The sequence below is a fragment of the Melitaea cinxia genome, chromosome 10, assembly GCF_905220565.1.
Source record: "Melitaea cinxia chromosome 10, ilMelCinx1.1, whole genome shotgun sequence".
Classification (NCBI taxonomy): Eukaryota; Metazoa; Arthropoda; class Insecta; order Lepidoptera; family Nymphalidae; genus Melitaea; species Melitaea cinxia.
The window spans coordinates 9,752,366-9,778,970 of NC_059403.1; the positions used below are offsets into that span (position 1 = coordinate 9,752,366).

At 32.0% G+C, this 26,605-nt stretch overlaps 1 protein-coding gene across 1 annotated transcript; it reads left to right on the plus strand.

The window, feature by feature from the left end:
- The first annotated feature begins 847 nt into the window (after positions 1 to 847).
- Positions 848 to 26,558, plus strand: LOC123657062. Its single transcript, XM_045592660.1, has 5 exons — positions 848 to 1,065; positions 23,835 to 24,115; positions 24,497 to 24,573; positions 25,131 to 25,290; positions 26,367 to 26,558. Exons 2-5 carry the CDS (start codon positions 23,929 to 23,931, stop codon positions 26,465 to 26,467), a joined length of 525 nt encoding a protein of 174 aa, XP_045448616.1. The 5' UTR covers positions 848 to 1,065; positions 23,835 to 23,928; the 3' UTR covers positions 26,468 to 26,558.
- The last annotated feature ends 47 nt before the right edge of the window (positions 26,559 to 26,605 follow it).

Consider the following 26,605-nt stretch of genomic DNA (forward strand, 5'->3'; position numbering starts at 1 on the left):
TTTTAATTTTATAAATATTTTTTGAGCATCTCTCCTACTACAACTAGCCGAACCGAGCCCACTTCGTTCGGCGTTAATTTATTATTTTTGTGATGCAAATATATAGTAAAGTTTTCATCTCGCTCGCATTTCTCCCTTTTGATTTACATATACTATTATTTTTCACTGATTTTTTTTGTTCAATAACAATGAAATATAGCCTATATCACTCCTGAATATTGTAGCTTTCTGTTAGTGAAAGAATTTTCATAATCGGATCAGTATTTGCAAAGATTACCCCCTACAAACAAACAATGCTAGAAACTTTACCTGTTAATAATAGTAGTATAGATTTACTTTTAGTTTTTAATACACGTATGTATATAAGAAGTGGTGTATATGGGCAACCACGCATTAAATTCTATTGAGAGAAATCAACTTATAAAATGTTTCCTATAATTTATTGTAATTCATTTATAGTGTCTTAATTAATATACGCTATTTGACGGATGACGATTTCCAATAGATAAATGTTATGGTGTTAATGCACCAAAACTTCTTTCTTCTTTCTTTCTTCTTTCGTTCATTTATCTAACCGCACTTGTTAAGCACTATAGGATAATTTCTATTCTTTGTCACCATCAAATTTCACTATATTTTTAGGCATATTTTTATTAGCAACTGTCAGTCTAAAAGTTGTAGTTTTTTTTTATTAAGGCGAAACAAACCCCAATAGCCTATTCTACCATATAAGTTATTTGCAGGATAAACTTTATCCACAGCTGGTGAAACAGGCCCTTAGTCACATTTTATTGTCCATATACCGTTCTATCGTTTATTTACTAACCACTGCAAGTTGCGAGTTGCGACTTACACAGCCGTCATCGTGCGTCAGTATCGCGCTAAACCCGTCAGTCGCTTACCGTCAGATGATCTCCAACTAGCGAGAGTACCGCGCGGCTTCGTTCCCGGCCTCCTATTATACGCGCATTTAATCCAGTGCCTTATTTACTTTAGTAAAAAAGAAAAGTATTTTGTGATTAGTACATCAGTGTTATTGTGCAACATATTGGTTTAAACGCTGAGGTAAATATACATATGTTAGTTTAATCACTATAATATTATGTCAACAGTATTAATTGTTGTTTAGATTAAGAAAATGTGTCCGCTACGCAGACCTTGATTTTGTTTTAGAATACGTAATGTGGGTTACGTCCTTACCTTGAGACTGCTGACTCGTAAGTTATTTTGAGTTTCATTAAATACGCAGCGTTATTCCTTTTATCGCTGCGAAAGTATTTTTATTAAAAAATTAAATATCCTTTCGTTAAACATTTGTAATAATTTAATAAAAAAAATACTTAATCATATTTCTATGTTCTTTCGCTGTATATTCTAAAATAAAAAGATACTATCTAACTTAGAAAAATATGTTTGTAATTTCAAGTAAACTAATATAAGTTTCAAATCAAACTTTTTTTAAATTAAGATTGTTTTTATAATTCAGTTACATCATTTGAAATATATATATATAAGTTTTAAATTAAAAAATAAAAGGTAATGATGAGTTTACAGTCTACATCAGACTTTAATATCAGTGTTGTTGTATTACCGATGACGTCATGTCTACATAAAAATCGAGTCTAGATATCTAACGTAAACATCTACGAATTTGGTGGTCGCTTAGTTTCCAGGTGATAAGTTATTTTGTTATAATTATTTATTTTTACAACGTCAGACTGTCTTGTCAAACATGGCATACAATTACAGATTGATCCTCTTTGTTAGCATGACGTATTACTTATTACAATAAAAAAAATTAAATACTACTAAGGGTAATTAACACTGAATCCTAAGGATATACTCAAAAAAAAACACATTTAAATGCATAAATGAGTAGCTTAGTAATTTTTAATTTTTTATCGAATAAAAAAATGATGATTGGTTGTTTCCGCGCGATATGTCGAAAATATTTGTTGGTGGGATATAGCTTCGATGTGGGAGATCGACTGCCCACGCGTTACCATAAGCTTTTAAAGTTTTAACATATTATTTACGAGTTATCGCTTTTATCTTCTTTCTCTTATTACTTATTGAATTTAATACATAAAAATATATACGTGTAGCGTAATCTGTTTCTGTAAGTTTATTTAAAAATTAATTTAATACGAATTTTGCTATTTGTTACTCTTAGCGTTTTCAGTGTAACTTGTTGTGAAAATAATTGGAGTTTCAGAATTTTTAATAATATGTCAAACTATTTTTCAAACTTTTTTAACGAAATAATGAGTTCAGTAATTACGTGGGTAAAACCGCAGAGAACAGCTAGTCCTACACAGCGTTCTATACAAAAGATTTGTCTGGTATAAAATAAAATATCATAGGTACTACACGGTACCGAGTTCAGCGGTAAAAATAATCCCAATCGATCTCACAAGCCTAATAGTATAAGCATAGAATGATATTGGTATAGGTATGGTAAAAGTTCCAAAGTTTATATTTTATAATATAGCCAATACATACTAGCCATGTTCTTGATACACTCATTCTCGGTTTATCTGATGATAAGCGATTACCGTAGCTTATAAACGTCTGAAACATCAGAAGGATCGTAAGCGAGTTGCCTATCTTAGGATCCAATTCCAATCCAATCCCCAATCCCAGGAGCTCTAGTCACCTTACACACCAAAGGAACACAACACTGTTTGAAAGTAGTATTATTTAAATGTGATTTTCTGTAAGGTCGTGAGACTTTCCCAGTCGGGCTGATACAGATTTTAAGCAGGATATTTCCTACTGTGCCTTAGCTTCCATTAATTTGGCTTTTATCTCTTTTCCCAAATAAACACTCAAAATAAATTTTCGGGATAAAAAGTATCTATTATCTAGTTCATATTATAAATCGAAGCTGAATAAGGTTGGTTATTAGCAACAACATGGTCAAGTTAGACAGATAAGGAAAGACGAACAACAGCCAAAAGCTTAAAACATAATTGTGTATGCTCGCAAACGAAAAAAAAAACCGACTTCAATTACATCGACGAGTAATACAACGTAGATCGACGAAAAAATAGTCAAGTAACTACGCGTTATCAAAGATTACTCAAAAAGTAGTTATCAGATCTCGATAAAATTTATATGTGACCACATGATAAACACCAGCTTTCGATTAAATTAAAAATTATCAAAATCGGTATACCCAGTAAAAAGTTATTGCGGATTTTCGAAAGTTTCCCTCGATTTCTCTGGGATTCCATCATCAGATCCTGGTTTCCTTATCATGGTACTAAACTAAGAATATCCCCTTTCCAACAAAAAAACAATTATCAAAATCGGTACATCTAGTAGAAAGTTATGCGGTATAATACAACGTAGGTCGACGAAAAAAGCGTCAAGTAAAAACGCATTATTAGATATAACTCGAAAAGTTATTGTTAGATCTCAAATAAATTTAAATGGGACCAAATGACACACACCACCTTTCGATTAAAAGAAAATTTGTCTAAATCGCTCCACCCGGTCAAAAGTTCTGCAGTAACAACATACATAAAAAAAATACAGTCGAATTGAGAACCTCCTCCTTTTTTGGAAGTCGGTTAAAAAGTTAGATATAACCTGAGTATAAATTGTCGAATCCCTCCAAATAAAAACTTTAAGCTACTTTCAATCCACAGAATTGAAACTATTAAATTAATTATAAATATACTATGGAGACATAAAGTAATTTAATAACTTTGTACAGACTAGAAAAACACTGGGTGTTACATATTAACTAACAGTATTGAAACCGCAACTTGCACCGTTTCTTGTAATCAAGCAGAGGGTTTACAACGGTACAAAGTACGTAAATACTACAGATTTCTCATACTAGATACGTGAGAACATGTCTTCCAAGTCCCTACGTATCCTTAAGCGGTGCGTCCAGATAAGGTTGTGCGAACATCAGTAACACTTGACTGTTTATCGTTTATCCACGATTTCCCAAGCTTTCTTATTCTCTCCCATTGTAAAACGATCACGACGTCCCTTATATAACTTGAATGCATTAGTAATACCTTAACACGATGGAACAAATTTATATTTATTTTCTACTTTATTTTAAGTATCGACGCTTGAAAGGCAACCCTTACTAAGCGACATTCAGTAAACTTTACAGGAGATCGATTTAAAGTATAAATATAAATTAAAAAAATCATAAAAATTTACCCAACTGTTTGATTAAAATGATGTTAACACTCGTAGAAGTCATTTTCTTATAGCTATCCACATTGTTAAAATAAGATACCTGACACTTTTATAAACACCGGTTTGTGTCGGTTAGATAAAATTTACCTGATTTGATAAACAGGTAAATTTATCTAAATAATTACTGTAATATGTGCAGTAACATGCAAAAATAGGTAAACTAACTTAGTTTAGAACTTTGATACAGAAAGATTGATCTAAAAAGATCTGATAGTTTAAAATAAATCAAGTAAAATTACCTGAGCATTTATTAATGATTTTTTTGGTTATGGAAATTCTATCTTAGTTATTAAAATTACACCAAACGTAACTTCGTAACTGACTAACTTAACCAAGAGCTCTAGGTAATTTTATCATGCACGAAAATAAATTAAATAAATTATTATTGAATAATCGTCTTTATTGAAAATTAAACTAATATGCGCCGTAGTGCCGACCATGTGAAATAAATAATGAAACTAATCATGCAATAGTATTCAGTCTGAGATCTTTTTTTTTATATTGGAAAATTATTATCACAGTCGCAATTATAAATTACACTTTCATCCTAATCGCTCACTTTCAAAAAAGCTATAACTCACTATAACTTTTTAAGTAAATGAATTATGAATTTTTAATAAACTAACTATTAAAAATAGTAAACTAAACAAATAATATTCTTGTAAAATAACAGCAAAATTAGTTGGAGTGATAATAAGTTATTACTATAATAACAAGGAACTGAGGATAAAAAAGAAATATTATGTTGTACAAGTAAAAATATCTAAGCTCTAATATACTTCCACTTTATTTCAAGTTAACTTGTATTAATGACACTGTCACAAAATATATTAACAAGTTAAAATATATAAACCACATAAATTACAATTGAGTTCTGTAGGTAAAATCTACTAAGTGGCTTCGAAGGAAGATTTCATAACAAGTGAAAATACGTAAATACAAATAAATGAAAAATTAAATACATGAAAACCATACTAAGTTCATATTCCTAAGGTTAAGAATGTCGTAACTGCTGGATATTCTTAAAATAGTTTTTTTTTTTTTGGTTGTTTAGTAAGCACAAAATATAGATCTGACCGAAATCACGCAATACTTACTTATACTTTTACTGAGGTAGGGCACAGCAGGAATTTCCTGCTCAAAATATGGAGCAGGACAACTGGGGTAGTACCTTGACTTTACAGAAGATCACAGCAAAATAATACTGTTTTCAAGCAGTATTGTGTTCCTGTTGGTGAGTAAGGTGACCAGAGCTCCTGGGGGGATTGTGGATTGGGTCGGCAACGCGCTTGCGATGCTTCTGGTGTTGCAGGTGTCTATAAGCTACGGTAATCGCTTACCATCAGGTGAACCGTACGCTTGTTTGCCGACCTAGTGACATAAAAAAATATATATATATATATCTAAGCGACAACAAAACTCACCGTAGAGCTATGAAATATAGAGCAAAAGACGCAGAAAAATCTGGCGATTCGAATGGTATATATAACTTATTTTACGGATTTATGTCGGTTAGTAAGGATTGCCTTTCAAGCGTCGGTATTAAGTATTTTTTTATTTTCAATTTTTGTTATTGAAACGATCCATTCAGAAATTGTATAAAAAACATCACAACTTTTTTCATAAATATGATGTATCACTCACTATTTTTTATTTTTGAAGTTATACTTCTTTCACGATGCGCGCGTACACCGTCACAAAAAAACCGACACCCTGAATAGCTAGTCAACGAAGAAGAAGTTAGCAACGTGAAGTTACCTAGCCAATGGAGTATAACTTTTTACGTGCATACATAAGTACCTACACACACACTTTTTTTAACTATTTGATACTTTATTTACGCCGAGTTGCACGAAACAAAATTAAAATTTAAGTAGAGATTAAACTAATTTAATCACAAGAATTTCATACAATTCTTGCGATTAAATTAGTTTAATCACTACTTAAATTTTAATTTCTTTTCGTGCAACTCGGCGTTAGTCTATTAGTAACTAGCTGCTCGGACAGACTTCGTTCTGTCAAAAGTTAATAGTAAAAATTAAATAACTTTTTTTTGTATTTAAACCTTTCGTGAGCCTCAAGAACATACAAAAAAGTAAATTAGCCGAAATAGAATTATATAGATTATATATATTATGAAGATAATAGGTATATGCAATATGCATACCTATTATATTAAATCAAAAAGGGTACAATTGTCTTTGGATGTGGATTTACAATTGTAGAAGTGATATAATTACTATTCAAATTTTACCTTTAATAAAAAAAAACGCATTTTATAAGAACTGTATATTACTGTAATACACTCAAATCAGTACATCACATCAAACTTATAAATATTTAAATGCTTTAAAAATCAAATAAGTCGATGTAAAAATATAAAGTACGAAACAGCGCACATTGTATTCAATTGGATAAAATGATAAGAATAAACATGAGCAAGCTGAGTTACAAAATCTAGCCTTATCATAGCTACTCATAGTTTTTTAATTATCGTATTTGTTACACGAATTAGAACACCCCAGAAACGAATCAAAGACCCATTGTAGCGTACGAGTTGAAATTACTAAAGTTCTAATTATCGTACATTAACCTCACATCTACTCCTTTTGTTCATGATTTTTACTGAGTAATAAATGAGTCTAAGTATGAGTAGTAATAGAGTTTTAGCTCAATTATATTTGGATATTTTGGGAATAAAATATGTTTTTTTAATTAACAGCAATATAAAACAGATAAAACTGTCAAAGTCGGACCATGACCTGACTTTATTAGGCATTTAATAAAAAAACACTATAACTAAACTATAACAATACTTGATAGGTGTTTTGTACATTAGTAATACCATTTTTATAAAATAATTTTCTTACTAAGAAAAACATGATGAACGACTGTATCGGGGTTTTTCGAATCATTATCAAAGGTGTTTTAAACGACTCAACGTCATTTATTCCAAATGATTCTGGAAACACGATTATAATGTTAGTTTTATAAAAGTAAATGTCTTAGCAGAAAGTAGGTAACTATGTATATTAAAATACAGAAACTATATCTGCATAATAAAATAATTATCAGTGAAAGAACTTACTTAAAACAAATAGAGCCGCAGACATCTTATATAGACAGATGGGCAGGTTCTAGATCTAAAATAAACATAGAATTGTGTTTATAATTAGTACATAATTGTAATTTTACATATATGTATGTTTTACTATATAGTTTACTTAACGAGTCTACGTTAAGTAAATACGTTATACCTAGCTTAAAACAGTCATAATCAAACGAAAGCTCAGTATGGCCCTCAAATATTTCAAGGAATTCTCTTCGAATTCTGACTCACTTCTTTCGCATATTATATTACACATCACAACAGTAATACTGTTCGGTATGATGTCATTGTGATTACTATATTTCTGTTTAAGAGCCAAGTAATGTTTATGCAATTTTATTAAGACATAATATAAAATATAAAGAATAACTGTGACATCTACTTTACGACTATGATCATTCGATTCTGTGTTTATTATAAATAATTATTAGTTCTAACTAAAGTTTGGTTATATGGTAAGTGGTATAAACCTGTCCTGTTAAATAAATATGATTTTTATATCTATATTCATGAATATTTTTCATTAATGATATCTTATATATAAAATTCTCGTGTCACAATATTAGTTATAATACTCCTCCGAAACGGCTGGACCGATTTTTATAAAATTTTGTGTGCATATCGGGTAGGTCTGAAAATTGGCCAAAATCTATTTTTCATACCCCTAAGTTACAAGGAGGGTATTAAGGGGTTTAATAATATATGTCAAAACAACGTTTGCTGGGTCAGCTAGTAAAATTATAAATCGATAACAGTTTGAGATTTCATTTTGATTACTTGTTTAATTATGTAATGTCCGTCCCTCGGTGTAAATTTACGTTTAAAACAATTCAAAAAACCCTCATGACCAAAAAGTTGTATCCTGGCACGTTTATAAATAATTTCTATAAAATAAAAAAACTATAAAAAATTGTCATTTGATAAATCGTTTAGATATACTTGATAAAAACCAGTATTTAAGCAAGAAATCCTTTTATTATCCTAAGTGGAAAAAAATCGTTTTTTTTTTTTTAACAAAAACAAGTAACAAGAAAAACCATAACAGCAAAATTATAGAAAATGATACAGCTCTGTCAGATAACATCAAACGTATATTGAAAAATTGGTATAAAACGAAAGAAATCTACTCAATTAATGCACCAATTATATCTACCGGCCGGAAAGAGGGCTTTAGGCATGATCGAATGTAACGAGTTGTCGACCTTGTTCTCCAGTCAATGTTAGGCCTCCGAGGTCCACGACCATACATGGTTTTCGCGAAGATAAAATGCTATTTACGTAACACGAACGCAGAATGTTCAATGTTACTACCTTGTCTTAAGGCGACATGACAGGAAGTATCTTTATAGAACAATTATTTACTAAGTTGGTGTTATAATATGAACGATTCACTTTTATGTCTATGATGACGAACTAATTAACCACTTGTAAGTACTTGTTTCTTTTTTATAAAAAAGTTTAATTAGTATCTATTTATTATTGTTAGCGCAAGGTTTGCATATAAAAAATATATAGATAAAAACTAGACTGCAAAGAAAAAGGCTCGGTTAGAAAATCTTCAATATCTTCAAAAGTCTTTATGACATGAAAGCTAAACATTTTAATGTGCTTAAACGAAATTTAAAAAAAGTAATTTCAAGCTTTTTATTTAAAATATTATATTTATTTTGTTACAAAATCAAAAATAAATGTAAAAAAATTGTTATAATTCTAATTAGTAATTTTTAAATTGTTCACACATCAAGAAACAAACTAAACTTATCTGATCCATCGGTGATACCCTATTCAAACACGTGTTTTAGTGTCACTGCCCTTTTACAATTTTTTTTAATCTGGCTACTAACATAAAGTAAACAAATTAGATGAGTAACAGTGTATACGAATACCAATGTTAGTCATATTTGTTTCTCTACGTCATATATATATATATACAAACTAAGTAATACAAGGAGATTATAGCCGCTCGTAACAGAACTCTACATTCTACGTAACAGTACCTTTTGATATTTTTATCTTTTAATGGTCACGAACTCTTAATTAATTTAAGAAATATGGGATTCCCTAATATATTTTTATTGAACTTAATATTTATCCATTTATTTAAAGTATGCTTTTCTGCAATAAAACACGAATACTCGTTTCAAGTTTTCTTAATATTTCTTATTAATGCTTAGCTCCTATTCGTCCTAGCGTGATGTTATATAGCATATAGCTTTCCTTGGTAAATGGTCTATCCAACACAAAAATAATTTTTCCAGTGGTTCCCAATATTAGAGCGTTTAAACAAACAAATAAACTCTTCAGCTTTACAATATCAGTAAAGATGAATATCGCGCGTCTGGCTCACACAGAATTCGAGCACGATGACGTCACAAACCTGCGGTTGAGCCGGTCTTTTCGTTGTATGAGTTTTATCACTGAAAATAAAAGGCCAACGCCAACGTGTGATGGACACATCTTATGTCACTCGTAGGGCATGGGCACACTTGCGGTGTGGCATCCCAAATAGTTTTTTTATGTTGAGATGTGATTTTGATTAAATTTAATAATTAATTAAATATCTTTATTACTGAACTAATTACAATTTTTTTAATATCATGTAATTTAACTAATTATTTAATATCTTTATTAAAACTAGCTTTGCCGCAGTGATTGCCACAGTAGGATTCCCTGTTTTGTGGAAATTACTTTAATGACTAAGACCCAACAATGACTACGACTAATTCGCTAAAATCACATTAATAATAAAACACATTAGTAAAAAATAAACCCCACGCAGGTTTCTGGACGCTTCAACTATATATTTGGAATTTTTAACTAAACAACGCAATATTTTAAAGTATCTACCTAGGCGATATTTATATTTAAATAGGCACTATTCTGTCGTATTAAAAATAGCCGTGCACCGCGGCATCACCCACGTTAATTTGAGCAAAAACGTACTAAAATTTTATATAACGTATCGTAACGGACTTCTTCGGTAAATGCACTATTGTACAATTTATATTCGAAATTAGTAGTTCCTGAAACTTACGCATTCAACCAAACAAACAAACAACCTCTTCAGTTTTATAATATTAGTCTAGATATACACACCAAAAATATTTATGTGTATTACAACGTTACGAAGTAAGATTATGACTTTTGTGAAAAGAGGCTAAGGACATGCAGAATAAATTGGTACGCTTCGGCGTGAGTGATATGAGGACGTCATCGATTAACTAAGGACGCCATGCCATAGACTCTGACTCTGGACGACGCCTGCTGTGCCGTACCCCAGTTATGCGCAGGTTTTACTGTGAATTTTTACATGGTTCCGTATTTATAACGCAACTATTTTTAGAGTTATTGCTGAATACACAGCTGTTATACAATAACGTTCAGAAAATACCTATTTGGATTGGAACTATCTTGTCAAAACCATAGAATATTCAAGTTCTCTATTATTATTATTATTATTATTATTAAATAATGCAATGTAATATAAAAATGTGCATGTAACTAGAATTTAGTACTTATTAATTAGTTACCAATAATGTAAACATAATTATATCTTAAAATTAAAACTACGGCAATAGAACTTAATTTCAAGTATTTCGAATAAGGGACAACTTCAAACCATTGAACTATTACGAGTATTACTAACGTATACATTATACTTCAATGCTTGAAGCTCAAACTATGTATCAATAGTTATCTTCTATTGTTTTAGGTTACGACCGATAAAATAATTCAAATTTTTTTGTACAAAATATAATCATTATATGAATTTTATAATGTTTGCACTTCACACGCACTTAGTGTTATATAAATAACAAACAAGGTCAATGTTCATGGACAGCGTTTATGACTCTTCATATGACCTTTACTTTTAACAAATAAAGAAATTACGACATGGGTTATTTTAAACTCAGTAACTTCAGACATGGGTTAAATTAAACTTGGTTAAGCTTGGATTTGTGATGCGGGTCTCGAGAGAATTTAATAACATAAATACAATAAAATTGCTTTATTATGTACGATTTTTATTTTTGTGTTACCCACAATTAGGAATTCTAAACATTTTTGAATATCATATCAAAAATTGACCGCTCCAGCGGGATTCGAACCCGCGTCTTCGACATACCGTGTCGACGCTCTAGCCAATTAAGCTATGGAACGATATACCACTAGAGCGAAACTTTTGATATGATGATTTTTACTTTCGGTTTAAGCGAACCGTGGCGCCGTCTATAGTGAGTTCTTTACAGAGACTCGTAACTATTCAAAGTTTCATATTACAATGAAAATCTTTGACAGGGGACGACACCATGCTATTTTTAATATGTACGATTTTTATTTTTGTGTTACCCACAATTAGGAATTCTAAACATTTTTGAATATCATATCAAAAATTGACCGCTCCAGCGGGTGTTAAACCGAAAGTAAAAATCATCATATCAAAAGTTTCGCTCTAGTGGTATATCGTTCCATAGCTTAATTGGCTAGAGCGTCGACACGGTATGTCGAAGACGCGGGTTCGAATCCCGCTGGAGCGGTCAATTTTTGATATGATATTCAAAAATGTTTAGAATTCCTAATTGTGGGTAACACAAAAATAAAAATCGTACATATTAAAAATAGCATGGTGTCGTCCCCTGTCAAAGATTTTCATTGTAATATGAAACTTTGAATAGTTACGAGTCTCTGTAAAGAACTCACTATAGACGGCGCCACGGTTCGCTTAAACCGAAAGTAAAAATCATCATATCAAAAGTTTCGCTCTAGTGGTATATCGTTCCATAGCTTAATTGGCTAGAGCGTCGACACGGTATGTCGAAGACGCGGGTTCGAATCCCGCTGGAGCGGTCAATTTTTGATATGATATTCAAAAATGTTTAAAATTGCTTTATTTTTGCTATGTTCGAAGTCTCCTGGATTATTGTTCTTCCGTATGGAGTCCCCAGTATGTAACATATGTTCAGGTTTTGGAAAAAATTCAACGTAAATTTGTTCAATATTTAAATTTTCGCACTGGACATAGGGATCTGAAATAAGATACCTCGTGTGCTCATTATAAAATTACCACCTTGGAAGATCGCCGTGACGTAGCGGATATGATGTTTATTACATGACATATGTTCTAATTCTATTAATTGCATTCAGTTAACATCAGATATCTTACAGTTTTATACTCCTAGCAGACGTACCAGGCACACGAATCTCTTTCATGTTCCCCTTTGTGGCTCAAACTATAGCAGGAATTCAATAAGATGTCGACTGCCACGACAGTATAACATGTTGTTTTCTGAGATTGACCTATTTTCCACATCTAGAAGTTCCTTTAAAAGGGCTGTAATAGAGGAACTTGCTAGCACGTATGAATAATCTACACAGTCACTTATCCATATCCACACCCACTTACATACAAATACACAGGCATACACACTCACAAAATTACACATACACATCTAAACATTATTGACGATGGATATTTTATATTTTATATATTTCTCATTTTTATTGTAATTGTGTTTTACTACCTCAACTCAACTTTGATACTTTGTAATGATTTAAGCAACATAAAATGTAGCTGTGGATTTTTGTACAAATAAATAAATAAATAAAAGCAGAAAATAAAAATACCTGACTTTAAGTAAGGTAGGGCACAGCCGGAATAACTGAGGTAGGGCACAGCCGGAATAACTGAGGTAGGGCACAGTAGAAATTTTCTGCTCAAAATATGGAGCAGCCCGACTGGGGTAGTACCGACCTTACAGAAGACCACAGCAAAAAATTACTGTTTTCAAGCAGTATTAAGTTCTTGTTGGTGAGTAAGGTGACCAGAGCTCCTGGGGGGGATTGGGGATCGGGTCGGCAACGCGCTTGCGATGCTTCTAGTGTTGGAGGGGTCTATAGCTACGGTAATCGCCTACCATCAGGTGAGCCGTACGCTTGTTTGACGACCTAGTTATATAAAAAAAAAACCTAATATACGAGTTAAATGTATCTACTACAAATTAACAATACTTACAATTACAATCTAAATAATACATAGATACAGTATTTATAATAAAAGCTAAAGAAAATAAGTAAAGTACCTAGTAATTTAAAAAATGATAAGAATCTCGCTTTAAGCGATAAGGCCGCCTTTGCATACATTATTTGTTTTTGTATCAAATCGTTCTAAAATGTATCTTCTTTTTTGTGTGTGCAATAAAGTTTAATAAATAAAATAAAAAAAATCTCAACACATGCATAGCTACTAAGTACTATTTCAAATTAAAAATTAACTAAATAATAAAAATAAACAAAACAACACTCTTTTTATTAACTATAACTATCACATTACGGATGCGGTTGCAGGTAACCGTTGAATGTGTAAGTTTTCATAACATGGATTATATTAAGATACTTAAACCACATACATTCTAAGCCTACTCTACTTATTATTTGATATCTGTGGGAGGCAACGCACTCGTACAATTAAAATAAAGATGATTGAATCTCTGGGAACAGACATTACGATCTTTATAAACACTTCAAGATGTAACAGATTTTAATGTATTAAACAAATCTTCACTATTATTACAGAATTATTATTCCCTAGCTGTGCCCGCGACTTCGTTCGCGTGGTATTTAACATAAAGTTATTGTTCAGTTCGCAGAGGTATAAAATAAATAAATTACTAAAATAAAAGTAGCCTAAGTTACCCCTTATTACATTCAACTATCTTCCAGTGAAAGTCCTGTCAAAATTGGTCTAGCCGTTTCAGAGATTAGCACACAACAGACACACAGACAGACAAAAATTGTTAAAAAAATGTTATTTTGGTATATGTACCATGTATACATCCATGTGCATTAAGTATAAAGCGGTTATTTTAATATTACAAACATACACTCGAATTTTATTCATTTGCATAGAAGGACATGAACATTGTGGTCGAATTTCGACCACTAGGCCATCACTAGTAATAAACAAAAGTATTATGCGATGCGTGTGTGTGTCAAATACATGGTAGTCTGTTGTAATGTTTTTTTTATTAGTTTAATATATTTTAGGTATAATTTTAAAAAAAAAGTAGCACTCTGCACTCCTCTATATAAACTATAAGTGTGCGAAATTTCATGCTTCTCCGTCCGCGCAATTTCCTTAAAAAGGGGTACAAAGTTTTTACTTCACGTATTAATATATAGATTTCATTATTATAATAAGTATAGTGACAACAGGTAAAATTTCGACCACTGTAGGCGACTATTAGTATTATAGAGAGAACACTTAAGTGTACAAGATTTATAATCAATGTAAAATAATAGCCTTATCACTAATAGCGATTTTCATATGCAATCATAAATACAGAAGTTGTGTCTACTGGACACCAAACAGTTTTCATAACAATACTTACATACTACCACCTATTTAGTACTTACTATATAGAATAAAAATTTAAGAAGTGATTATATAAGAATAACAGGATATGCTACTAACGTCCCGACTAGAAAAAAGGTCAGGCTCAACCAGATCATGTGTCTGGACCGGATCAGGATAGAATGAGGCATGCCAGATCCGGCAAGCTCTATCAGGACCAGGTCTGGTCCAGACAACGATAGCCTGATATAAAATATAATCAAGTATGGTAAGGCATCCTGGATCAGGACCCGGTCCGGTCCAGATCAGGATAGCCTGATTTAAAATATAATCAAGTATGGTAAGGCATACTGAATCAGGACCCGGTCCAGTCCAGATCAGGATAGCCTGATGTAAAATATAATCAAGTATGGTAAGGCATACTGGATCAAGACCCGGTCCGGTCCAGATCAGGATAGCCTGAAAGAAATTACGCAAACTGAGCCTGAATCGCGCTATTAATGGTTTTAAGCGCACTTAGTATATATACAGTTATCAGGACAGTCTAGCAGGGAGTCCATTTCTACACAGTGGAGCAGTCGTAAGTAATAGGAAATATTTAATTAATAGTTAATTATTTGAAGTTAATAAATTAATAAATAAAATTTAATTAATAATAATAATTAATTAATAACAAAAATAAATAAGAATAATTAATATTTAAAGTAAAAACATAAATAAATAATACATTGGAAAAAATAAACGGAAATAAATATCATAATAATTATATTAAGTAACATATTTATAATATCAATTCGCTTTATTATTTTTTTTGTTAAACAATTTTTTAAAGAATATATCTGTTTATACGTGTTTTTTAAAAGGACCGGACCGAACCGGCTGAGCAGGATGAGATGAGATTTCCTGATCTGGATACGATCAGGAAATCTCATCTTATCCTGATCAGGTCCAAACCAATCATCTGCGTTACATGCCTTATCTAGTCCTGATCAGGCATGCCTGGTCCGGTCCTTCTAAGGAAGACGAAAAAATTTCTACTCGGGGTAATACTTATTTACATAGTTAGGTGCTTATGATATTTTTTTTTGTATCAAAACAAACTAACTTTTTTACGAAAGTAATACCGCTAATGGCACAGTCCGTAGTATATTGTGGATCTGTGTTTCAACCTTCAACTGAGAGCCAAGATTAGACAATCGTAATCGACTTTATTTTGCCAATGTTTTTGTGTGGCGAACGACAAAATAATGTACCTAATACAGTTTGATTTCGGGACATTATGGGCTAATTAACCATTTTTAATGTCAAAATTATAAATTGCCTGCTCTACTGGCTAAAAATATTTCTATACAGTATACACTGTGTTTGTCCATATAATTGATGTACTACAGAACCGGATTAACAAAAACAATCCTTTAGGTAATAGTCGTAAAAAGAAAGATTTCGATGAAGCCAGTAATATCCTATTGCTAGAAATAGGTCTCTTTCTCCATGCAAGAGAAAGAAAAGAAAGAGTTTAACCATGTATACTCGTATATATTAATTTTCTTTATATTTTAAACGCTTTTAAACTTAAATGCATATGTCAGGCCTATAATAGCCTAAACAACACAATCAAAAACAACTCAATATTTAATAAAGAACGATCTTATAAAGATGTACCTAAGTACATAAATCAATTTTTATAAAGTAAAATAAATAAATTATAAGCTTCTTCTGACTTTTGTTATGTCAATACATCATGGAATACGCTCACATCTGTTCTGTATAAGCTAAAGGATATTATTAATGCACCCTAGCCGGTTCATGCGGAGAACACTCAACCAAAAAGTGGCGTGCTTCATCTATTACACCGCATGTATCACAGTTAAGTGAAGTGACTTTTCTTATGAGATGACTGAACTTTTTTCTTAGAACATGTTAGTACAACATATTTTCTATTAAAACTCGGCGTACAACGCCAAGGCACATGAGGAGGCAGAACATGTTTGTCATCATCATTCTTTCTTGTCATCTTTCGTGGAAAAATAGACTGTAGGAAAATATCAAGCTATGAAATAATATCACATTCACTTAAATTTTAACCCGGAATCAACTTCAACAGACTGGATGAATAAATGGTACTATTATAACTTAATAATAATATTTATGTAGTTCAATGTAATTAAAAACATACATTTTTGTTGTATATAAATAAATAATAAATAAAAAATTTGACACTCTTGGCCCCCATTAGGATTTTCTCCCAATAGAAATATTTATGCCTAGTTCTGATAAATTCTTCTAGCTCTTGAAAAGCTAGTTTATCTCTCGTTAGTTAAGAGACAAATTGCATACACGTAGTTACTGCATATGCTCATCGCCGCAACTGACAGAATGGCTACATTGTCATAAATTTTATTGCATTCGATATTTGTATTTTTAACCTATAAAAAATCACATTTATTACGCACTAACTGTTAAATGCAACTTCTTTTCTGTGGTAATCTATAAATAAATTAAGGGGAACATAATTTTTTTCTGAGATAAAATTAGTAGCCTACTAGTTTATAAGTGTATGCCACCGGTCATCCAGATCTGTCCAGAACCTCTGACGTGATTAAGTAACAACCATCCATTTCTACAAAGTTTAAGAAGATGTTGTTTTGTCAGTGAGCTTACATCTTTTCTTACCTACTTATTATTTGTGAATTAAGCTTCATAGAGACGAATACGATTACATTTCTAAGAGTATATAAGAAGCAATAACACGGGTACTATTATGGCCATCAAGTGTTGCGCAATAATCCGACAAACAAAGGCTAAATGTATACGATATACTAGTACATGTTATACATACCGCGCCCAAAAACGAGCACAGTACTGATTTATTAACTAGTCGTTAACATACTTAATAGTTACACTTTAGGGATCTGTTTATGAAATCTCTTTGTATTTTGGTGCTCCGCGTTGACATGGTGGTTTGTTTCAAGTTGGTTTGAGGTTAACTTTTAATTGCTCACTAATTTTTTATTTATGTCTTCAAATTATGTGTCTATTTTATATGGAACTGGTCGCAAAAAAGTCGTATTTTAACAATGATATTTAATTGTTTAGTTGTAATGAACAAAATTATATCTAAAGCTACAATAGCATTAAATAACTTTTGACAACCGTTCTGGTTTAGTGGCACAAACGTTTTATTAACGACAATGATTACAGTTTCAATACCTACTTGAAGTGAAAATTAGTAGGTATTTTACATTTTATAAACATTTTTTGATATTTGAGTTGATAAACGAACGTGTTTGTTCTTGTCGGTCCTCCACACGTCCTGGAGATCGTGTACAGCTTAAAAAGCCTCTAATGTATGGTTGTATTGCGGCCCTGTAATAATCGTTACTTCTGTGAGAGAAATTATTTACTAACGTGGAGTGAAACAATGTTATGGATTAAGCTTCCACTTTTTGCATTTATGTGTACGTGGGCTTCGCTACTATTGTAATTACGGGCTGTTTCAGTTTACTTGACCAATATTGCTACACATAATATATTTATAGCGAATGAAATAAATTAAATAAATGGTACATATTAAACTACATTACAATGTAATAATAATAATAATAATAATACTCTTTATTGTACACCATTAAAAGAAACAACAGAGAAAAAAAAACATAAAATGAAAGATGTACAAAGGCGGTCTTATCGCTGAAAGAGCGATCTCTTCCAGACAACCTTTGGGTATAGGACACGAAATAGTAACTGCAGTTAGGAAGTAAACAAACGATTGGTGTGCGAATTAGAATACTCGAACAAAGTACTAATAGACAATATATAATAATAATAAACATACATAACACTTACATATATAAAATACAAATATAATACATAAATATATATATATATATATATATATATATACATAGTAAATACATATATATTATATCATACAAAGACGATATAGGCGATCATGACGTGCTTAGTGACAAATAATGTAGTTTAAGGTATTTTTTGAAGGAGAAAAGAGATTGAGCTTGTCTAATAGGAAGAGGAAGAGAGTTCCAAAGTTGGACAGCTTTAACGGAGAAGGAGTTAGAGTAATAAGAAGTGGTATGAGACGGAATTTTAAGGATTAAATTGGTGTCAGATCGAAGGGAACGATCATGGGTGTCGCAAAGAAACTCAAAGCGTTCCTTGAGGTAAGAAGGTGAATCAGGACGAAACAACACGCGATATAGCAGTGAGAGGATATGAGTATTCCTGCGGAAGCGGATTGGGAGCCACTTGAGTTGATTGCGGAAATTGGAGATATGGTCATATTTGCGAAGACCAAATATGAACCGTATACAGAGATTTTGGAGGCGCTCAAGTTTATTTAATTGCTCCTCCTTAAGGTCAAGAAAGCAAGTATCAGCATAGTCAAGAATTGGTAGAAGGAGTGACTGTGCTAACGCAATTTTGGTGGGCAGTGGAAGGAAATATTGTAGTCGACGAAGTGAATTGATTGCAGCAAACACCTTGCGGCTCAACTCGTTCACCTGAGGTGTCCAGGAGAGACAGTTATCAAAAATCACACCGAGATTTTTTACTTTGTCACAGAAGTTAATGGCAGTTTTGTTAAAGATGACAGGTGGAACAAGTGACCAATCTATTCGACAAGCTAGTTTTGGACTGCCAATTACAATTACTTGACATTTTTCCGGATTTACCCTTAGTCCAAATGAGGTACTCCAACTATAGATTTTGTCCAAGTCATTGTTTATCTTATTTATACATATAGGTAGATCACTCAATTTAGAATGGCAGTAAATTTGAAGATCATCTGCATACAAGTGGTAGAGAGAAGATATTTGGAGGCATATTGAATTTATGAAAATTGAAAATAGAAGGGGAGACAACACGCCACCCTGCGGCACGCCAGCGGTTACGATTGACCAGTCAGAGTATGAATCCTGGGCACGTAACCGCTGCCGACGTCCGTAAAGGTAAGTATGAAACCAATCAATTACTGATGGAGATATGTTAAGAGAGCATAATACAGCCAACAATAAATCAAAATCTACTGTACTAAACGCGTTGCTAAAGTCGAGCAGTGTCAACACCGTAAGATTTTGATTATCCATTGCAAGTCTAATGTCGTCGGAGATTTTGACGAGAGCCGTAGCCGTACTATGACCCTTACGGAAACCGGACTGGTAGGGGTTTAGGAGATTATTTGAGGAAAGGAACAGTGATAGTTGTTCATGGACAAGACGCTCAAGAACTTTAGACAAAAAAGGAAGTATTGAAATAGGACGAAGGTCAGAATACGCAGTAGAGTTAGGTTTTTTCGGTATAGGAATAATTTGAGCGTCTTTCCAAGAGGTAGGAAAAGTACTGGAGATAAAGGATTCGTTGAAGATATGGGTTATGACGGGCAGGATAGAATCTATGATAGGGATGATCATATTACGGCTAATAGAATCGGACCCTACTGCATTTGAACTAATGGCCAATATGCTCTTCTTAACATCACATGTATAATGTATTTTTCATATAACCTTAAAAAATTAGATAATGGATGGTAAAAGATTGGGCGTGGCGTTAAGTGTTACTGCGGGTTGATATTTACAGTAACATTAAGGCTGGGCTATCTGCAATATAGGTCAGGTCAATGTCACGAGGCGACGGTTATCGCGCCAGTGCGACGATCCACTTTAAAATGAGATACCCTTGTTATACCCTTCCCGTTCCAAAAATATTTTGCACTATATTAACAAAAAAAAAAAATTAATTTATTGTCAGTAATAGGATTCGAGTAAGTTTATCATTTCAGGTATTAAAAAATCTGTTATCTTTTAAATCGATGAATTTAATGGATACTGACAAAGTATCTCGCATGGTATTATGAGTCAGTATGTGAACACAACACTGCTGAGCAAATGCATCCTTGCCATGTCTGAAAAGGCATTCTACTACATTTATAATATGTTTGCTTCTTTAAAAGTGGAACTACCGAGTTCCTTGTCGAATCAATTAGATATAATGGACATTTTGAGACGTTAATATGTAGTTTAATTATGTAAAATCCCTAGTAATATCATAATTGTAAATGTAAGTTTGTTTATTAAGCTTTCAAGCGAAAACTACTCCTCTCTACCTCTTTGTGGTTCAGATAAGTACTTCAGCTTTAAAGTTACGGCTAACAGCATATTCATGGTCATGATCATTTTTATCAAATTCATTCATTCAATTTTTTTTTATTTTATATTTTACAGCAAACATTTATAAAGCTAATGATATAATGTTAAATTTAATGGTCGGTAATGCGACCTACCGACAATGAGATAGATTAGAATGTTAAATGTTTAAGTTCAGACAACAACCATCAACCTTCGATGCAAAGAAAACGGGCATTGGGCAGAAATCACTTATAATATAAAGCAACTTAAATCTAATCACACTAATTCTTCTGTCTATAATTAGTCGTGCTTATTATTACCCTTCTGTTAGCCTCACCTACTCTCTTCCGTCCTCGATGCTTCACCTCATGTAATAAAGCGATACAAATCAAAGAATTTTTTACGCTTGAACGCTTAAATTGCAAACCAAACAACTACTAAAAATAAATAGTACTATATTATAATTTCGCAACAGTTATTCCGAATAATGCTTTCGTTCCAGAATTAGATGCATTAATCATACGATTATAGAGTTCACTTTTGTTACAAAATACGCTATATTGATATATTGATATATTGATATATTGATATATTGATATATTGATATATTGATGACCTCTATTCGATAGGACAGCGATATCTGAACTAATAATAAAATGCTATTATTTTAATATGAACTTTAGAATAGGTATAAACTAGTGTATGCAATACGTAATAAAACAGAATGGTAGAGTTTATATTGTATTACAAATTACAGAAATCTAAATGTATTGTCATTAGGTTTACAAAAGGAAATACTACGACGTATTAGGTAATAAAATGTCATCTTGTATACTTGTAATACCTACTCAAAAGATAGCTTCACGTTGGTTCAGCATAATTTTATCTTACCAAATTTTATTTAGGTTAACGGCAAATTAACGTTCCAAACACTATTTGATATACGAGAATAGTTACTTCTTTCGTCTTATTATAGAAAGCAAACTCATTTTATAAACATGATAGTCGACTAAGGTATTTTCTCTTTTTAGCGAATTCAATATGTCAACACGACACAGTCTGGCGCCGCTGTCAATATGCTAATTTTAAAAAGTCTATCACGTGGATATTTCGTCGCCTCGAATTTATACCTAATGAGCTAGCCATGCGAGTTTATATTATATTTAGATACAGGTTTACCAAATTTTATCAAATTCACACAACTTTTAGAACTTAAACGTATAAAAATAAATCTCGTGCTATATGTAGCCAAGTCATTTTTAATTTGTACATAATTAACTATACTTAAATGTTATTTAAGCTGATACTCACACATAATTGAGCATCGTTTTTAACGACATTTTTGTTGCAAAAACCGGTTTATGTGATAGATAATAAACGTGAACATTGTAACTAAACATCTATTTATTATTTCCATATACGGGTATATTTACGTAGATATTACTATGATCTACGTAAGATTGCCGGTGTAGGCTGGATGAGGATTGCGGAAAACCGGGATGTCTGGCGCGAACTTGGGGAGGCCTATGTCCAGCAGTGGACTGCCATAGGCTGAAGTGATAATGACGGGTATATTTAGAATAAAAACGCCAATTGTATTATAGGTATTAATAATTGAACCCGCTATTTGTGTAAGATACTAGTTAAAGTCATCTTGGCTTGATTTTAAAAATTTACCTATATTGTCTTTGAAAAGTAGATAAATACTCATTAATGTACTTCACATAAATAGTTCAACTCATGTGTGAATATTTTTGTTGTTATGGCACCTTGTACATGTAAGTATAGGTATGTGTGACATTGACGCGGCAGCCTTTGTTTAAACCACCTCTAAACAAATACTCGTAGAAATATTATGTATTTTTTTTCAAAAGTATTGATTGTACTGTGTGGCACACGATGCATGAGATACTAGATCATTCTGTACACTCGTACCTCACACAATCACATAACACCCTGAGTAGAAATTTTTTCGTGTTCCTTAGCAGGCCCCGAACGAGCAGGCCCGGTCTGGACCGGATAAGGTATGTAACGCAGAAGATTTGTCTGGACCTGATCAGGATGAGATGAGATTTCCTGATCGGGTCCAGATCAATCATCTGCGTTACGTACCTTGCCTGGCCCGGGTCGAGTATGCCCGGTCCGGTGCTTTAAAAATACCAATGTATATTCTTGAAAAACTTGTTTAATAAAAAAAGTGAATTTATATTGTAAATATATTTGTATCCGTTTATTTTTTCCAATGTATTATTTATTTTTGTTTTTACTTTAAATATCAATTATTTTTACTTATTTTTATATAATTAATTATTTATTATTATTAATTCAATTTTATTTATTAACTTCTATTCATTAACTACTAATTAACTACTTCCTACTACTTACGACTGCTCCACTGTGTAGAAATGGACTCCCTGCTAGACTGTCCTGATAACTGTAAATATATTCAGTGCGCTTAAAAACATCGATAGCGCGATTCAGGCTCAGTTCGCGTTATTTCTTTCAGGCTATCCTGATCTAGATCAGACCTAGTCCTGATGCAGACCTTACCATATACTTGATTATATTTTACATCAGGCTATCCTCATTTGGACCGGACCGGGTCCTGACGCAATATGCCTTACCATACTTGATTATATTTTACATCCTTATTTGGACCAGACCTGGTCCTGATAGAGCTTGCCGGATCTGGCATGCCTCATTCTATCCTGATCCGGTCCAGATACATGATCTGGTTGAACCTGACTTTTTTTTCTAGTCGGGACGGTGCACCATCCTTATTAACCTTCTATTAATATCCTAATAATTTAACATTTTAAATAATTTTATCGATTTCAATGATTGTGAAGGTAAAGTGTATTAAAATTTGAAATAAATTTGAGGTGACATGCACTCAACTAATAACCAATATTATTATAATAAATGTCATGTTTATAAAAGTAATGGAATTAATATTTAATAAATGTTCTCTATACTCAAAAACTACTAATTTTGTTTTAAATTTCAGAAACCATGAAACGGTGATCGACGATAAACACTCGTAGCAACGACTTAATAGTATTGGGGGATTTTACTATTTGTTCTGAGCAAATACAATCAAAATGAGGAGATTACAGAAGTGCTGTTGTTGTGCCTCTACCCGCACAGGAACCATTATCACAGGGGCGTTAGGAATTATTCTCTCTATAGCAACTATTATTACCATTTGGGTTGCGAACAAGCACAATGTCTCCTACAGGACATTCATCTTCGCAGAAGACTTCGACAAAAAATTGTCAGATATGGATAGTGAGTACATTCTCATAAATAAATACATTTTCATGCATTATAAGAGCTCACTTGTCTATTCATTCATCTCTACAAAGCTATAAATTTAATATGGTAGTTAGTTAGCTCTCGGATTGGAGATGTATGTGTGTAATGTATTTTGTACAGATATTGGATTTCGATCTTTTATTGCTACTTATCAATAATAATAAAATAAAGTGTTGCAAGAAATCGCATCTTGTTGTCCTTGAAGGGCAGTTATAGCTCTACAAACCAAATAACAAAAAATAAAAATATTTACTAGTGGTTTCTAATGATCAAAATATCTGTTTCTGATGATCAAATAGTTATAGGTACAAAATGTAGATTATTAATTAACAAGCATTGTTTCACTTTTTTCAGTTCCCAGAATAATATTAACAATCAACTTGTGTTTCACAATTTTGATATGTTCACTACTCATCGTGGCTGTTCTAAAGGTATCACACATATTCTTTTTTTTTCTTGGAAATACATTAATCATACTTAATTGTAATTCTATTCAAACTAATGATTTTTCTTGTTTTGATGCTTATCAGACGTCATTTTCGGTAAGAATTGTATACATTATATATTCAAAACTACACTTTTATATTTAGTAATTAAAAGATATGAGTGACATCATCGTTGTTGTGGGTCCCAGTTAGTGTGATTTCCTCAATAGTATACTGATATTAATCACTATTCATAGTCAGTGTTAAAGATATCAATTTAATATCATTCAGATCGGATGACATATATAGATCCTTTGCCTATAAGGAATAATAGGTGATCGTATATTAAAATAAATTAGAAAGCTAATAAATTAGGGTTTGTGCACAATATTTTCATTCTCATATTATAAAGTAAACTATTCAGAAGTGTTTTAGGCTTATAACCTAAACATCACTGCAACTAGCGACAGTAGATAGATAGGAGCAAAACATTATAATAATTATGTCAACGCGCAACTTTTAGGGAAGACTAGCAGCGAATAACTTGGTTACTAATATTTCAGAGACGCTCCTGGCTAATGTTGCCGTGGGTTGTGCTCGGTATCGTGCTGGCTGTTGGATTGTTGATAAGCGTCCTCCATACCTCCATCACGTACTATCTCGATGAACAGGACCACGCGCTTTTGGCTACCTTCATTCTAATTGGAGGACTAGTATATTTAGGTAATCATTAATTTACAATCAATAGAATACCATATTTCATAATATTTATATTGCCAGCTCTCTCAATAAGCAGATACAAAACAAAAAGATGAAGGGTACATAATTACATATATATGAAGATGACATAATTTAGTATATATTACACAAAACCCAACAAATTAATTTATGTATATAATACTATGTATGTTTATTTAAGTTAATTAAAACATAGTTATTTCGAATAAATTAAGCAAAGCAACCAGAAATACCTACAAGGAAATACACTCGGTAACGAACAACATTAATGGAGCGTGGGCTTGAGAGATAATAGGCATAAAATTAAATTCGGTTGATCTCATCAAGGACCGGTTATTATTGGGATACGGAATTTAGCCCTTTAGCTTTTGGGATATTAATTAAAAATAATGTGGCTAACCTTCTTAAATACTGTCAAGTGACACTACTTAAATAGCAAAAAATACCTAATTATTTTATCAGCTAATTATTAAAATCAACAGATATACTTTACAACAAAAACTTAAAAACGTAAATTTTAATTATTTCATTTATAACATTTAATCTTCTTATACATATAATCTGTTTGTAATATTAAAATAACCGGATTTTACTAAATGCATATGGATGTATACATGGTACATATACCAAAAAAAAATTTTACAATTTTTGTCTGTCTGTCCGTCTGTCTATTTGTTCCGGCTAATCTCTGAAACGGCTGGACCGATCACTGGCAGATAGCTAATGCTATAAGGAGTAACTTTTATTTTAGAAATTTATTTTATAACTCTGTGAACTAAACAATAACTTTTTGTTAGATTCCACGCGGAAGAAGTCGCGGGCACAGCCCGTACTATAAAATACAATTAAGTACTTGCCGTCTTAATTTATTTTTTCATTTTGAACTTTGCTATTTATGTCCGCCTTTTGTTCCAACAGTTTTACTTTAAATTTCTTGCAGATTAATAAAGAGCCGTTTTAATAAATATAAAAATATTTAAAGTATAAATATTTTTGGACATTTAAGTATTCACTCAAACATAAATTCGAATAAAAAATAAATAACTATATTTTTTTTTCAGGAATTTACCTCTATCTGTGGGCAGTTGTATTCAGCCATTATCTAGATGTTCGCGACGATGAAGAACGCGGTCGGTACAGGAAAGCTCCCTACAAACGATAAAAATGCCACCGAAGTACTAACAAAAAATGCTAGGACTATGTATCGTAAATTATAAGTGCCTTATCTGATGTAATAAAAAATGTTTAATATATTTTATTTTCTGTTGTATACCTGTAAAGTGAATTTTTGAATTTTTAC

What these genes read in the sequence shown, in the direction of transcription:
- LOC123657062 (XM_045592660.1), top strand. Translation starts at nt 23,929, where the DNA reads ATGAGGAGATTACAGAAGTGCTGTTGTTGTGCCTCTACCCGCACAGGA. An exon ending in TCATCGTGGCTGTTCTAAAG is followed by an intron (nt 24,574 to 25,130) that starts GTATCACACATA and finishes CTAATATTTCAG; the next exon opens with AGACGCTCCTGGCTAATGTT. An exon ending in TGGAGGACTAGTATATTTAG is followed by an intron (nt 25,291 to 26,366) that starts GTAATCATTAAT and finishes TTTTTTTTTCAG; the next exon opens with GAATTTACCTCTATCTGTGG.